Below are 17,592 nucleotides of genomic sequence, written 5' to 3' on the forward strand. Positions count from 1 at the left end.
CCAAGTAACAGAACCAGGATGAGAGGAGTTGCTGAGGGTGCCAAAGGATCCTTGACTGTGTAGGAAGTTCAGATCTGGAACTCGGGTCACCAATGGTTTGGAATGGACTCTGGTTGGCGGCTGAAGGCAAATCTACGGTGACTCTGGGGGGACTCTCTTTTGCTTCTCTTTCTCTTATTGTAGGGTCTGACTCTTAGAGACACTTAGGCAATTTCTGCCAGTGGCAAATCTGTCTGCCTTGCAGTAGGCAAAAAGGAATTTCATGCAATAGGACACTGTTTTATTACTATGACAATAAATTGAATCTTGAAAAGAACAGTATGTGGGGAATCAACTGTGTGTGCAAGATGGGCGAGTTCTTCAATGAGCATTTACTATGAAGACATGGAGCCTAGGCAATTCTGGAAAGTAAACGGTGATGTCTTGAAGATATTAATTTTATCCGAGAATGTTATAGAAGCCAAGGAAAAAATTGCAGGAGCTCCATTCAACATTTGGTGAACTGTAATGCTGTGCCCTCATTTAATAAAGGCTGTCTGGATAAGCAGGGGAACTACATGCCAGAGAACTCAAAGCCAATCATGGATAATCTCCTGAGAGATGGTACCCACTTGCATTTGGAAAAGGCAAGATCTAATTTGGGATAGATAGCATGTGGGAAATCATGCCTCGCAAATTTAAGTTTTTTTGAAGAATTGTCCAAGATGATTGATGAGGGCAGGGCAATTGGCATTGTCTATATGGAGTTTAGTAAGGCCTTTGACAAGGTCCTGCATGAGAGGATGGTCCAGTCAGTCAGATCGCATGTTATCCAGGACGAGCTGGCTGATGGGATACAGAATTAACTTGATTGTAGGAGGGTGGTAGTGGAGTGTTGTTACTAAGAATTGGTGGTAGGTCTATTATAAAACAATGTCATGATCCAAACATTTTATCAAGAGGACTATTGACAGTAGTTGGTTCCCCCTATTCCTTCCATGTTAATCATGGATGTTTATGTCTTTTCTGATTTTGGGATTGAAGTCATGTTAAAAAAATTAATTTGTCTTCCTGTGGGAACTGGGTCCAGATTTGCTCATATCCATATCTTCTAGGGTTGGGCAGTATATAGTCATGATCATTATGTATTAAATCCAGATTCGTAACCTGGAAAGTCATAAAATCATTTCCCATCTGACAAGCAAAATTGCTAAGGTGTCAGGCAAGCTTATTTTTGATGGCAAGGCCCATACTGTTAGGAGGAGGTGTGTTGCATTTGAGCTTCTGGGCTTCATGTAGTGGGCTGGAAGGTGCTGTGCTTATTTATTTTAGCAAACATTTATTATTACAGTCCAGTTACCAAACCACCTTGACAGACAAGGTCTTGATTCAATGGCAAGGGGATCTTTGATTACTTATTCTTGTTTTTCCAATCATAGCGTAGGCCCAAATCACTCCCATGAAATTGGGAATGTGAAAAAATAGATAGATGTCTGAATAAATGGCAGAATGGGAGGAAGAAAGGAAGAAAGGGAGAAGCACTGCCTAACAGGTAAGAAATAAGTGGATGCAGGTGGGAGGGAAGAAGAGAAAGCTGAAAAATCACAGGGGAAACAGCAAAGGGAAGCTCCCTGAAAGGAGAAAAAGGATACGGAGCTTTAGGAAAGGAGACAGAGGAGTAAGAAGAGAGAGAGAGAGAGACTGGGGATAGGGGTTATCGGAAATTGGACATCAATATCAATGCTGAGACAGAATACAAGGTGTGGTTCCTCCAATTTGTGGGTGGACTTGATTTAGCAGTATGAGGCCAATCAGATTGAAAAAAAATCGAGGAATGGAAATGTGCAGAGCAGAGGTTCAGGCGCCACGCAAGAGGGAGGGAAGCCTGAAGAAATAGGATGGCAGAGGTAGATATCATGTACAAGTGTGACAGCAAGAGCTATATTTCAGCTCAAAAGATGAAAATGTCTTCAGAGCTGCAAAATACAAAACTTTTCATCAAACTCTAGTTTGAGAAATTGTGCTATTAAAACAAATTAAGATCAGTAAACAGATTTGAGGTGATAATTAGTGAGTTAAGTCTCTGAACTTCAAGATTTATATTAGTCAAGCAAACTTCAGAAAGACACAAAAACTACTGCTTTTCCTATGAACAGGAAGAGGATAGCAACAGCTTACGGTGATGTTTTTCTTTGATCCAGGTTGTTCCTTTTTTCCTGTTACCAAACTTTTTCCTGCTCAATTTAACTTTATTTATTTAATTTGACTTAGTTATATCTTCTCCCCCCCCCAAAACTCAAACCTCGTATTTAATTTTTTGTTTGGCTCATCATTCACCAAAGTTCCAGAACCCTTCAGAACTCAATACAATACAAGAAGTTCATACTTACAAAACACTTCAACAAAAAGATTAATAAAGGGCAAGGAAAAATACCTCAGACAAGAGTACCATGAGATACCCAACTTCTAATTATGGGTTATTACTTGTATATTTGCACTCAGTGACACCTAGTTAATCATTTACACATACCAGTATACAGCGATAAAGTTCATGCCAGGATCACCAAAAGCACAGCTAAAAACAATCAATTGCCAGACAACTGATGCCACATGTGGCAAACAGCAACAAAAGCATGAAGTTGAACTACATGATCTCACAATGAATTACAGTTTGCCCATAGCAAGTTACAGTTCACCTATCTTAGTAACTGGACTATGGTGAATGCCATCTCACTGGAGTCTCCAAAGTGGTCAATATTGACCCCCAGGGGTTGATGGGACAATCCAGGGGGGGTCAATAAATGACAAGTAGATAAGGAGTCGACAACAAGTGGGGGGAGTCAACGTAAAATAGTGCCTCCCTTGCATGTTTCAGCACCGCTGCTGCCACAAAACCACCCCCCACAGCATGGGGTGGGGGGGGGGGGGCTTACCTGCCATGAACTGTGCCCCGCCATCAAGCTTCCCCCTCATTGCCTACACCCCCAAATGGAGCACAAATTAAGGTCTAGCTCGAGGTGGCAATGGACGAAGGATAGAGGGCTCAAAAGTCCAGCCTAAAACTGGATGTCTGGCCATCCAACCAAGGCCCCAACCCCCTGTCCAGCCCTTCCCCATCCAGCCACTTCAGCCCCCCCCCACTCATCCAGCCACCCTCCCCCCCCACTAGATGTCCAGCACCAAGATTCCATGATTGAAGGCCAATGAGGGATTATGTATTCCCTGAAAGGGTTGATGGTTTAAAAAGTTTGAGGACTCCTACACTACACAAAGCCCTGGAACACCTGGACTGCAAAGACACATACAGGATGCTCTTTATCCAATACAGTTTAGCATTTAACACCATCAGTCCTTCAAAACTGAACAACAAAGACCCGGGAGTTAACACCCCACTATGTAACTGGATCATTGATTTCCTCATCTCCTCCACAATTTTCATCAGTACAGGAGCACCAGAGCTGTGTTCTTAGCCCCCTGCTCTACTCACTTTACACCGAGGACTGTGTGAGTTGTGAAAAGGAAGGGTTGAGTCAGCGTATAGGATGGAGATTGAAAACTTGGCTGAATGGTGCACCAACAACAACCTCACACTCAATGTCACCAAAACTAAGGAGCTGATTGTTGACTTCAGGAAAGGAAACCCAGAGGTATACAATCCAGTGATCACTGGGGGATCAAAAGTAGAGAGAGTGAGCACATTTAAGTTCTTGGGAGCCACTATATCGAAGGATCTTTCCTGGACCCAACACATTACTGGCATTGTGAAGAAAGCACATCAGCACCTCTACTTCCTCAGGTGTTTGCGAAGGTTTGGTTTGACGTCAGAAACCTTGGCAAATTTCTACACATGTGTGGTGGAAAGTGTACTGACTGGCTCCATCACAATCTGGTATAGGGACACCATTATCCCTGACCATAAAGACCTCCCAAAGGTAGTGGACAAAGCCCAGGACATCACAGGCAAAACCCTCCACTATTGAGTATATCTACAAGGAACACTGACATAGGTGAGCAGCAGCAATCGTCAAAAACCCACATCACACAACACAAGCTCTGTCTCACTGCTGCCATCAGGTAAAAGGTATAGGTTTCGGAACAGCTGCTACCCCTCTACAACAATCTCAATCAGAGACTCATTTCAGAACTCTCATGTGCACTTTATTTATTTTCTTTTTGTTTTCTCTGTATTGCATAGTTTGTTTACATTTGTTATCAGTATATAGTTCTTTAATTACATGTTTATGCTGTGTACTTTTTTTGCACTACCAATTAATGGTAATTCTGCAGCGCTCGCAGGAAAAAAAATTCAGGGTTGTATGTGATATTATGTATGTACTCTGACAGTTAATCAAAATCTGATAGTTAGATAACTAACAGAAGGTGCTTGTTCTGAAAACATCCCCTCCCTCAAAACTGAAGAGGTATAGCATTCAAGTGAGAAAGCCAAGTTAAAGCATTTGGAACCTCTTCCAGCCAGACATTCCAAATAGATGATGTACCTTATTTTCTCCTGAGATCCTACCACAAAACCAGTTTGCAACCAAGACAACAGGGGAGCACTGGCACAGAGAATGCAATGAGATATCAATATCCCTGCTGTAGCACTGAAGATCTGCATGCCAAAACTAGTTGGGTCTCAAGTCAAACTGGTCCAGTAAAATGACAAAGCCAGTATCTACCAATAATATAGAAAACTTCCCAAATCTGAAATGTTGCTAAAAGGAGACTATTCTTTATGATCTGGAATGGGATATTAACAGTGTAATCACTATGCTATTTTGGTGCAACTCAGCTCCAAACCTCATCAGAGCCTTGGTCCAAATGTGGATCAACAAGCAGAATTCAATCAGTGAAAAAGACCTCTTTGACATCAAAACAACATTTGATCAGGTGTTTCATCAATTAGCCATGGTAAAACTGAAATGAATGGAAAGAACACCAATGATCAGAGTCATAATTTGCCTAAAAGTAGTTGTGTTTGTTGGAGTCAGTCACCTCAGCATCAAGACAGAACTCTAAACTTTACTAAGGGAAACATCCAAAGGTCAATCAACTTCAACAGTTTTATCAATGAATTTCCATTCATCAGATGTTTCCCGATGATTCACAATGATTAATTTCATCCACAATGACTCAGAAAAATTAATTTGCTCCTGCTTCCATGCATCAAGTCCAAAACAACATTAATGCATGGTCTGATAAGTGATAAGTATCATTCATGCAGCAAATGTTCCAGTCTATGATAACTTACAAAAAGAATCAAGCAACCTAATTGCCGCATCAACATCCTGGGTCACCCACAACTAAACACTCAACTGCACCAATCGCAAGTAATGTGGCGATATAATAATGACAGAACCAAGGTATCCTGCAGCAGCAACAAACTTCTTAACATTCCAAAGCATTTCCATTATTTTCAAGGCATTGAAATTGAAAACTCTCCACTTTTCTGAATGAGTGCATTTCTAACAACTCTCAAGAAACTCAATATCACAAGGTCAAAGCAGCCTATTTGACTGGCATTCCATTACCATTTGCCTAAGTTATTCTGACATCGAAACCTACAAACTGTACAACTAAGAGCAGGTCGTACAGACCACAACCTCCTGCATGATCCCCTCTGAGTTGCATCGCATCCTAATTTAGTAATATTTGCCATGGCTTTGTCACTGGATCAAAATCTTGGAGCTCAAATCACACTAACATTGTGCAAGAAGGACTGAAACTGTTCCAAGAATGTGACTCACTGGCAACTTCAAGGAGTGCATTAGAAAATGGTGATAATTCTAGTGACAATCAGATTCTAAAAAAAATAAAAAAAACTCTTTCCAGTACTTGCTCATAACCACAAATAGATTTGGAATTCTACAGTCCCTATCTAAGCAGGTTTAAAATTATGGCTTCTCAGATATGAAACCTTCACCTCTTCCAGATATTTAAGATGAATATTTATTTAGATGTCATCTTTATTTTACATACCAGAGGGGAAAATTAATCTTCAGGGAATTTGCTAGAGAATGGAACTAATTAGATTGCTCTTGCAGAAAGCTAGCTCCTTACTTCAAATAACCTCCTGTGCCATAAAAATTCAACTTTCATCTGAGTTATTACACACATTTAGACAAAATAGGCATTTGTGTCATAATATACATCTTAACATAGAGCCAAAATGAAAAAACCTCTTTAGCAATGCAATAATATTGGGCAGGGGGCGGGGAAAGTACATTGACCATGATTAGACACTATAATATTTATTTTAGCTGTACCCATCGGACTTGTCAGCCACAAACGAGTCTGCAGCTGACGTGGACTTTTTACCCCCTCCATAAATCTTCGTCCGCGAAGCCAAGCCAAAGAGAATCTTTATCACTAATCAGTAACAGAGGAACAGCAGAAATCAGTTATATATTTATCAAATTCACCTGTGAGGACAGCCTTGACATATCTTCTGATCAGCAAAGGAACCACCAAGAACTTTGCTAAGCATTGTTGCATGTCCAAGAGCTTTCAAAGCTTCATCCAGGCTATCCACCAACGAGTTGAAGAATTCCAAAGCATCATGCTGCTCTCGAAGATTGACTGGTTCACCCCAAAGCCTATGTTTTAAAAGATACCAAGTAATATTGTGCCTTACATAGAAAGAAAATTCTCTTCCACATCACTTTTTTCCCCAGAATTACTGATTTTATGCTCCCATTCCCCAACATTTTGCTCAGTCCAAGTTAAATAATTTGCTTTATCCATTTTCTGCATCTAATTGTGCATTTCATTTCTGCTTTCTCTGATGCAAGAAAGGGTAGGACACATGTATGAGACAACTAGGATAATTGCATTTCCTTTTTAACATTAATTGTGACATTCTTTCCCTCTTTCAGGGCTCAAACTTCAAATTTCAGCACAAGGAACAAACACAATCTTTAAGCTACAAACCTGAATTGTTTCCAGAACCCTCGAGGTACATAGTACTGTAATCTGGAGGCAGCCAAATGCCCAAAAATAACCTGAAGATGTCTCAGAACACCAATATTGTATTCCTTCCGATCTTCAGTTTTTCCAATTACTGGTTTGTCAAAGTGATGATGGTAACTGAAAACATCATCTCGAGGATCAACATTACTCTGTAAAAATATTCAAAGTCAAATAAGATTGAACTATAAAAGGCAGCCATTTGTACTTTTATAGCAAACATAACTAAAGTAAATTAACAAATATACTGGTTTGGATTCAGTTGGGAGGGGTAACTGGTAAGAGGGAGAGGGATTGTCTTATTGGAGGAGGAAGACTTTGCAACAGTGCTTAGAGAGCTAATTCTTGGAGGCATCATCCAGTGAAGTTACATGGGTAGAACTTAGAAAAAAGAAGAGAATGATCACTTCAAAGGAAATTGGAGGTGCAGATGTGTGGAGAAATAGCAGATGGCTGCAAGAATAATTAGGAAGTCTTACTAGGAGATTTTCATTTCTATAAAATTGACTGTGGCACCCATAAATAACATCAAGGGCTTGGATGGAGTGGAATTTGTTCATTGCGTCCAATATACTGAGGGGCCCTTCTAGAAGGCACAACACTGGACCCAGAGACCAGCAAAGTGATAGATGGCTTTGTGAATGGCACATTGTGTCTCACAAATCTCAGTTATTTGAAGAGGTTATGATGAGGGTAGGGCAGTGGAAGTTTTAGATTTCAACTTCAGCAAGACTTTTAATATGGTACCAAATAACAAGTTATTCTAGAAGGTTAGATCACTGGGAATCACAGGGGAACTAGCCCACTGCATTCAAAATTGGCTTAGTTGAAGGAATTAGTGAGTAGTAGTGAAAGAATGTTTTTCTGATTGGAAGCCTGTGATGACTGATGTGCCACACGTTGGTACTGGGTCCACTGCTGTCCATATTAACAATTTGGATGACAATGTAGTTAACATGGTCAGTAAATTTGCAGATGACACCAAAATTGGTGGCATAGTGAATAGTGACGAAGAATATCCAAGTTCAGTTCAGAAGGCAAGTCAAGGACTAGGAAATTGAATTAAATTGTGATGAGTGTGAGGTATTGCACGTTGCCATGTCAAACTAGGCTAGGACTTGTATGGTGAATGGCACAGGCATATAGTCTTGAAGAACAGAGAGACCCAAGTGTAGAGGTGTAAAGTTCTTGGAAGTAAAAACTCAGGAAGATAAGGTGTCGAAGGCAGCATTTGGGATGCATGCCTTTATTGGCAGAGAAACGAGTATAAAAGAGCTTGAGATTGGTTGTCAGTTACAAGGAGGACATCAATAATTGGAAGGATGGAGAGGGGATTCATCAGAATGATACTGGAACTTGTGGGCTTAATTTAGAGCAGCGGTTTTCAAATTTTTTCTTTCCACTCACATACCAACTTAAGTAATCCCTATGCCACAGTTGCTGTGAATAGAAAGGGATTACTTAAGGTGGTTGATGGAGGACCTCAGTTTTCTTCAGGCTGACTTCCAGGCCAAACATTTTGGCAGTTTCCGCAAAGCAGGACGTCAAGCGCTGAAGAGCTGGCTCTGAATGGGCAACTAAAGCGGCATCATCTGCAAAGAGTAGTTCACGGACAAGTTTCTCTTGTGTCTTGGTGTGAGCTTGCAGGCGCCTCAGATTGAAGAGACTGCCATCCGTGCGGTACCGGATGTAAACAGCGTCTTCATTGTTGGGGTCTGAAGAAGATTGAAAAGAGGGTTGGTGCCAGAACACAGCCTTGCTTCACGCCATTGTTAATGGAGAAGGGTTCAGAGAGCTCATTGCTGTATCTGACCCGACCTTGTTGGTTTTCGTGCAGTTGGATAATCATGTTGAGGAACTTTGGGGGACATCCGATGCGCTCTAGTATTTGCCAAAGCCCTTTCCTGCTCACGGTGTTAAAGGCTTTGGTGAGCCAGCTCCCCACCATGACTACCAGCCCCCCCACATCTCCATCGGGCACACAAAACTCAAAACGGTCAACCAGTTTACCTATCTCGGCTGCACCATTTCATCAGATGCAAGGATCGACAATGAGATAGACAACAGACTCGCCAAGGCAAATAGCGCCTTTGGAAGACTACACAAGAGTCTGGAAAAACAACCAACTGAAAAACCTCACAAAGATAAGCGTATACAGAGCCATTGTCATACCCACACTCCTGTTCGGCTCCGAATCATGGGTCCTCTACCGGCACCACCTACGGCTCCTAGAACGCTTCCACCAGCGTTGTCTCCGCTCCATCCTCAACATCCATTGGAGCGCTTTCATCCCTAACGTCGAAGTACTCGAGATGGCAGAGGTCGACAGCATCGAGTCCACGCTGCTGAAGATCCAGCTGCGCTGGGTGGGTCACGTCTCCAGAATGGAGGACCATCGCCTTCCCAAGATCGTGTTATATGGCGAGCTCTCCACTGGCCACCGTGACAGAGGTGCACCAAAGAAAAGGTACAAGGACTGCCTAAAGAAATCTCTTGGTGCCTGCCACATTGACCACCGCCAGTGGGCTGATAACGCCTCAAACCGTGCATCTTGGCGCCTCACAGTTTGGCGGGCAGCAACCTCCTTTGAAGAAGACCGCAGAGCCCACCTCACTGACAAAAGGCATAGGAGGAAAAACCCAACACCCAACCCCAACCAACCAATTTTCCCTTGCAACCGCTGCAATCGTGTCTGCCTGTCCCGCATCGGACTTGTCAGCCACAAACGAGCCTGCAGCTGACGTGGACTTTTTACCCCCTCCATAAATCTTCGTCCGCGAAGCCAAGCCAAAGACTTAAGGTGGTATGTAAGTGGAAAGAAAAAGTTTGAAAACCACTGTTTTAATCGTATCTAATTGATTCGTTATGTGCAGTTTCATAACTCCAAAGGAAATGGGCCAATGACAATTTTTCTCAAGCATATTTCAGTAACAATTGGGTCTAGAGCAGTGATTCTCAACCTTTTTATCTACTCACATACCACCTTAAGTAATCCTTTGCTAATCACAAGATAAGGATTACTTAAGGAGGTATGTGAGTGGAAAGAAAAAGTTTGAAAACCATGGATTTAGAGGGCATGGAAAAAGTGAACGCTCAGTCTTTTTCCCAGGGAAGAGAATGCTGGAGCTTGAGGGCATCAGTTTAAGGTAGGAGGGAAGAGATTACTGAGGGAAATACTTTTTTCAGTCAGAGAGTGGTCTATATCTGGAACAAATTTACAGAGGAAACTGTAAAAGTGAGCACAATTGTGACATTCAAAGGACATCTGAACATTCAAAGGATCAGAACAGCTGAGAAGGATATGGGCCAAAAGCAGGCAAATGGGACTAGTCCAGAAAACTAACTTGGTTGGCTGGGCCACAGGTCTACTCCATATTGTCTATTTCATGGTATCAACTATTTTGTGGCATCTTTTCTTTCAAAATTCTATCCTATTTAATTCCTGGAAATTTCAGTTGATCACAAGCAATGAAGGAAACAAAGCAATAAAATGTCATGAGGAACTGATATGCAGAAGGATCAATATGGGCATCATGGATGTGTTAATTTAATGTTAAATCGGATTATATAAAGATATGACAGATTAGATGAGGAGTTTGGGAGAAAGTGAGAATAGCTATGTAAAGTTTTGCTTTTAAATGACAATCTCCTGAAACTATCTACATGAAAGAAATAACTGATCAATGGTGGTTAATTTTTTAATATCAGAGGACTGATGATTTTTATTATGTTCTTGCGCACAATACCAGTTGCAAATATCTTCAGCTCTTAATTTCTCTAAGTGCAAAGAAATCTTTTTTTTTAAATATTTCATTTTAGTTTTCACAGGCTTACAAAATCCAATAAACAAAGGCATTCCCAAAGTCCATATTTGTTCCAACCCACACACCCCACCCGCCACGGCGAATACATTCCAAAAGCTTATCTCGATTCCACTCATCATGGGGCACATGACCCCTATCAAGACCTGTAATGAAAACAAATCACAATGGCAACACCATTCAAAGAAAATACTAAAAAGAAAAGAAACTCAAAAGGAAAAGAAAACTAAGAACTTGAAAAGAAAAGGGCAGGTGCGTCGAATGCGCCAAGTCCTATTTCCAGGATCACACTTCTGGCCGTACTGGGATAAGGTTAAATTATCCCTATTTAAAAGGGGATGGGGGAAAATCAATCTAAGAACAGAACCAAGGTACTGCAAATAAGGTTGCCGTGTGTCATATTTCCTCCTTAGGTTATATGTGATTTTCTCCAGGGGAAATGCAGCTCTATTTCCATATTCCATCATGTGGTATTTAGCTGGCAGTCAGACTTCCATGAAACTGCTATACACTTCCTGGCTACCACCAAAGCAACCTTCACAAACAAAATTTGGAATTTAGTCGGTCTAAACTGCACTTCTCCAACATTGCCCAAGAGGAGCACTGGATCTGGTGGAAAAGCCACTCATAATTTTTTTTCAGAATATCCCCTAGGTCTTCCAAAAAAAGTCTCACACCTTTGAGCACAGCCAGGTAGAGTGGACCAAAGTTCCCACCTCCACACCACATATAAAACACATTTCTGAAATCTCAGACTTTGATCTGTGAAATTTCTGAGGTGTAAGGTACAACTGGTGCAGGAAGTTAGACTGCACCATCCTGTATTTGGCATTGACAACCCCCATCACACTGCCCAGACACAGGTCCTGCCACCATCCTTCATTGATTGTTGTTATCAAAATCTGACTCCCATCTCTTCCTCGACCTTTGTAGGCCCGGTTTCAGACCCTCACTTTGGAATATGTAATACATCTTAGAAATAACTTTACACTTTTAAATTAAAATCTCCATGTCACTCAGTACAAAGAAATCTTCACACCATTCAATTTTTGTCCATGCAAAACAATGAGTAAAATCCACTTTGGCAAAGTTACTTTGGTCGGCAGCTTTGAAGAATACATATATAAAATGCATTCACCACCAAATTCCAACACAACCTATGCAGAAACAGAGCATCAGCTTTTGTAATTTTGACAGAAAAAAAAGCGAATGGAATGAACATATGATCAATTGTTAATATTTGTATAATTATGGTGTTTGCTACAAATTACTGAATTTCTGTTCATATAGTAATTTTATGTATGCAGTATTATATTGAAATCAGTTTTCTTGAATTTTTTTTAACCCAATCAAAAAGGCGAGCAGCATTTTAAAGATTACATCACAATAAAATTAACATTTAAATACATTTCGAGCATTTTGCAGTTACCAAGTTCAATTATAAGCCTGGATACCGAAGCATATTCGACCAATGTACATGTAAATAAAAGTTCTGTTTAGTATTCACCTCATTATCTTGCTTCTCGTCACCAGATGCATCATCATCAACATCACTACCAGTTCCTTCAATGGTAAGGATACCATTTCTAATAGCTGGAATCATATATAGCTGCTGAATAACAGAATTCATATAACAAGTTGCACCAGCATTCTTCAATCCTACAAATCCTTTTGATGGTCGTGGTCCTACTGGCGGTAAGTACTCCCATTCGGTCAGCGCCTCACAACCTAATTAAAAATAGTCACCAATTAATACGTTGTAGGTATTTCAGCTGTTTTACAGTTGACATTTATGGATTTTTCGTTTTCATAAAAAACTTGAAAAAGAACAAAAAATAAACCCAATAAATATTTTTTTAAATGTGCCTTAGGAAGTTATTAACTAAATATGATAAATTCTAGACTGGGTGGTAACATAATATTCATGTTTACACCCCATTGATAACATAGTTTGTATGATTCAAATGTCATTTATAAAAAGGAAAAAAAAAATGAAGACTTCTTCAAAAGTTCATTTCAAATTGCCAAATGAAATGTTTTAAAATCAGTGGCTTGAGTTGCCACTGATGATATTAGGAGTGGTCCAATATTTTATTCTATTAGTTTTAATCTGGGTGAATTTATAGAGATGATCATAATTCTATAATTGCTAAATTAATAAAGCTCAACAAACAGTAAAATAATCAAATAAGAAAGAAGTTTTGTTACCATTTGATTTTAAAACAAATCAATTTTTTTAAATAAAGCAGCCACTGAGGTTTAATAAACCATACAAAAATCCTTCATATAGATTACCGTTAATATCACAAAATCACTGGCTTGCATTTGTATCACCTTCAGCAAATGAATCAGTTCTGCAGCAAAGTCAGTAAAGCCATGATTAAAACAATAAAGAGAGAACGCATTTAAGCTCAAGGTGTCTCTAAAACCAGAATGGAAAGATGGCAGGTGGAAATACATAGCTGTATACCTCTTAAGATTACATAAATGATCCTTTTTTTGAAAATTTGGTGCCCATACTTACACATTGTAGGTATTCATTTATAAAGGGTTTTCCCGAAACCTCATGAAATCTTGCTAATATTTTGGTAACCAGGTTTGTTTGTTTATTTATTTTCTTCAACTATATTCTTTTTCTTTGGGGATTATTATTGGGCGGGGAGGGTGGTTACTGGGATTTCAGGGGGTATAACATGCAGCATGTACAATTGATTTGAAATATAGGAATATTGTCCTTTGTATTTAATACATGTATGGAAATTTAATTATTACAAAAAAGATGCTTCTAAAAGCAAGCTTCCCTGGCTTTGTTTAAAAAATTGGACTGAGCACAGGGCTAACAAAATCTCTTCAATGCTATGAAATCTTTGCACAGCCACCTGGATTAACCCCAATAAGATCTGACAGTCCAGTGTTCCTACAATACTGTATTAGAATGACAGCTTGACTGTGCTCAAATCTTATTGGGCTTGAATCTAAAACTTTCTGAATTCAAGATGCAAATGCTTTTGAGCAACAGAATCAGATTTTATTGTCATGAAATTTTCTGTTTTACATGTGCAAAATAGCTATAAATTACAATTCCTAAGAATATAAATAATTAATACAAAAACAAAAGAGTAGTCTCCATTGGTTTATTATCAATTCAGAAATCTGATGGCAGGCAAGAAGCTATTTTTGTAAAGTTGAGTGTGCGTCTTCAGCCTTCTGTCCCTCTTTCCTATTGGTAGCAGTGAGAAAAGGACGGCCTTGGGCGATGAGGGTTCTTGATGATGGACAGAAGCTGCTTTCTTGAGACACCACCTCTTGAAAATGTCCTTAATAGAGAGAAGATTAATGCCATGATGGAAACCCTTTGTAACCATTTCCTGTCCAGTGCATTAGCACCAATACCAGTAACGCAACCAGTCAGAATGGTCTCCATGGTACACCTGTAGAAATTTGCAAGTGTTTGGTAACTTGGCAATTGCCCTCAAAGTCATCAAACATCGGTGAGCCTTCTTCATAACTGTATCGACACAATGGCCCCAAGATAGATCTTTAGAGATGATGATATGCAGGAATTGTAAACAGCATTTGAATTGTGCCTTGCCACACATTCATTCATGGGTATAGAGAGAGTAGAGCGGTGGGCTAAGCATGCATCCTTAAGGCCTACTGATGAGGGTTAAGGATTCAGTTGCAAAAGGAGGTGCAAAGGCCCAGATTTTGAAGCTTGCTGACAAGTTCTGAGGGGATAATGTTGAAAGTTGAGCTGCAATCAATGAAAAGTAGCCTGGAAGAATGTGTTGCTGTTATTCATGTCATCCAGGCTTGAGTGGAGAGCCAGTGAGATTGCATCTACTGTGAAACAATTGTGATGGTCGATGAATTGCAGTAGGAATTAGTTCTGGGCATGACAAACCCCTCAAAACATTTCATCACAGTCGATGTGAGTGCCACTGGGTGATAAGTCATCGAGGCAGCTCACTCTCCTCTTCTTGGGCACTGTTATAATTGATTTATGGCCCTTTGAAACAGGTACGAACCTCTGATTGCAGCAGTGAGAGACTGAAAATGCCTGTGAAAACTCCAGCTAGTTGGTTGGCACAGATTTTCAGTACCCTACCAGGTACGCCATCAGGGCCTGACGCTTTATGAAGCTTCACCCTCTTGAAAGATGTTTTGATGTTAGCCTCTGAGACAGATATCACAGGGTCACCACTGGTGCAGGGATTCTCATTAGTACAGTTGAATTCTCGTTTTCAGAGTGAGCATAAAAGGTGTTCAGCTCATTGGGGAGTGAAGCATCACAGCCAATTATGATGTTAGGTGCTGCCTTGTAGGATGTAATGGCCTGCAAACCTTGCCGTAGATGGCAAGTATATGATTCTGTTTCTAGCTTCACTCAGAATTGCCTTTTTGCTGTTGATAGTCTTCTGTAGGTCGTACCTGGATTTTCTGTGGAGATCTGGATCACTAATCTTAAACGCCAATGACCTTGCTTTCTACAAGTTGCGAATAATTTGATTCATCCACAGCTGGGGTACTCAAAGTACGGACGCATGGGCACACGCTCATCCACACAGGACCTGATGAAGTCAGTGACAGTCAAGGCATTGTCATTGCCATGTCATTCAAGTTTGAAGATGAATCCTTAAATATGGTCCAGTCCTCCTATCTATAGTTGATCAATCAAAAAATAAACTTGAAACAGAAAGGCTACTGCAAATATTGGAACATGAAGCTAAACACAATCTACTAGAGGAACACATGTTGAGTAACATCATGGAAGAAAAATAATGGTTAACCTTTCAATATGAAACGTTCTATCAGGACAGGATATGGAGAAAGGCTAGTTTCAATATGTCAAAATGGACATGGGCCAAATGTTGGATTGGTGAACCAAAAAGAGATAATACATGATAAACAGAGGCAGTATATTAGTAAATATCAGACAAAGGGAGAAAGCCAAGAAAAACAAAGGAGTCGGGAGGAGGAAGTTGAGACATGCAAGGTGGAGTGGGTGATCATGATAAAGCGTGCCAGCAATGGAATATGATTAAAAAATTGAGAATGAAGGTATAAATGGACCAGGTGATGGGGAGAAGAATCCAGTGGGAGAAGAAATTGGAAGGGGATGGGAGGGAAAGGGGAGAAAAACATGGGGGGGGGGGGGGGGGTCAAGCAAATGTGGTACAGAAGAGAGAGAGAGGTCTCATCTGAAACCAGAAAATTCTAAGTTTATATCATTGACCTGTAAACTATCCAGTCAGCTGAGGAGGTGCCCAAGAGTTTTACTCTAGCAGTGGGGAGGGCTCAGGAGTTGAAATATCACGCAACCAAGAGCTCAGGATGGTCATTGTACACAGAGCAGAGACACTCTGCCAAATACTGCCAAAAATGTATTTGGTCTCACCAATGTCATCGAAAGGGAAGTTTTCAATGTGAACACAAGTTCTGCCATGTGGATGAGAGTGTTGGTGCTGAATCATGAGGTGAATAGAAAAGACATCCATGATGAAGTTAAGTTGGAGGGGAGCACGGAATCAGAATTGTCAGTGGTGAAAGGCATGGGAAGCATTGTGGATGGAAGGGACTGGAATAGTCCAGAGAGAATGGAGTAAAGAAAGAAAATGCATTCGGTCAGGCAAGAGCAAACAGAAGCAATGGGGGCTGCCAGAATAATTTTGTTTGTGGATCTTTGGATAAGAGGTAGAAGTGCGAAGTGCATGGTTGGCATTCTAGCAGGTGCCTGATACTGCCCTTGATATTTCTTCCAAGAAATAAATTTACTTGACCACCTTCCATTGAACCTCTGATGTTTTTCTGTTTATTCTTGCCAAATTTCCCAGCAATTAATTTTCAAGTACCTGCATAATACATATCTGTTATAGTGTCCACTATTTGTTTGAGGTTTTGAACACAACCAACAGCCAAAGCTACCAGTAATTCAAAGCCAGCATTGATTGCAGCAGGTGCGCTGCAGACAGGAATTGCCTGTTCAGATGGCAGCTCTCCACTTTTCTTGTATTGCAGGTACACATTAGAGGCTGGAAAGATGAAGTCATCTATCAGCTCCTATAAAACAAAACAGAAAAAGGCGGCCGATTACTTGTTGTTAATATAGTCAAAAATTCAAAATCTATCTTGTTTTACGTTCTCAATTCTGAATAACCAAATTCAAGTCAATGACTATATAATTTTAAATTTTTTTTGCTGTAGAGCATGGTTACAGGCTCTTCCAGCCATGAGCACATGCTGCTCAAATAAGTTTCACCCAAATACCCCAATTAAATGACAACCCCAATACATTTTGAAGGGTAGGTTGAAACCGGAGCACCCAGCAGACATGGGGAAAACGTGAAAACTCATCACAGACAGCGCTGGATTCAAAACAGAGTTTCTGGTGCTGTAAAAGCGTTACACAAACCGCTATCCAAACAGTGTCATCTTTACAAGAATCTGAAGTTTTCAAAGTCCTCCACATTTAGACTTTGAAATGCCACGGTTGTGTCAAAGTTTTAAAGATGCTGTAGTAATGCGCACATTGGCTGATTACAATAATTATACAGTTGCACCAAATCATTGTACACAATACAGTCACAGCTTGAAAAATTCAAAGCAACTGATAAATGGAACATATGCAATTCATTAGGAGATTGTAATAAACTTAAAAAAGATTACTTCTCAGCTCTTAAGTTGACTTTCTTCACAACCCCTCAAATTACGAAGGCCACATTTAATTTTTCCTTGTGAAATTGAGAAACGAACCTCAGGAAAAGTCTATGTTCAAGAGATACCAGAACTAAATCACTTGACAAGATGGTCACAATGTTTGGCTTTA

At 40.3% G+C, this 17,592-nt stretch overlaps 1 protein-coding gene across 12 annotated transcripts in view; it reads right to left on the bottom strand.

Annotated features, from left to right (window-relative positions):
- The window catches only part of usp9 (ubiquitin specific peptidase 9), a 263,780-nt gene that overhangs the window by 44,672 nt on the left and 201,516 nt on the right, over positions 1-17,592 (bottom strand). For all 12 annotated transcript variants that reach the window (XM_069889325.1, XM_069889327.1, XM_069889332.1 and 9 more), the window contains 4 exons: positions 16,619-16,826; positions 12,274-12,494; positions 6,910-7,097; positions 6,402-6,575 (listed from right to left, as the gene is read on the bottom strand). In XM_069889325.1, the coding sequence (XP_069745426.1) occupies positions 6,402-6,575; positions 6,910-7,097; positions 12,274-12,494; positions 16,619-16,826 (791 nt within the window). The remainder of the gene's footprint in view (positions 1-6,401; positions 6,576-6,909; positions 7,098-12,273; positions 12,495-16,618; positions 16,827-17,592) is intronic.

The sequence above is a fragment of the Narcine bancroftii genome, chromosome 7, assembly GCF_036971445.1.
Source record: "Narcine bancroftii isolate sNarBan1 chromosome 7, sNarBan1.hap1, whole genome shotgun sequence".
Lineage (NCBI taxonomy): Eukaryota > Metazoa > Chordata > Chondrichthyes > Torpediniformes > Narcinidae > Narcine > Narcine bancroftii.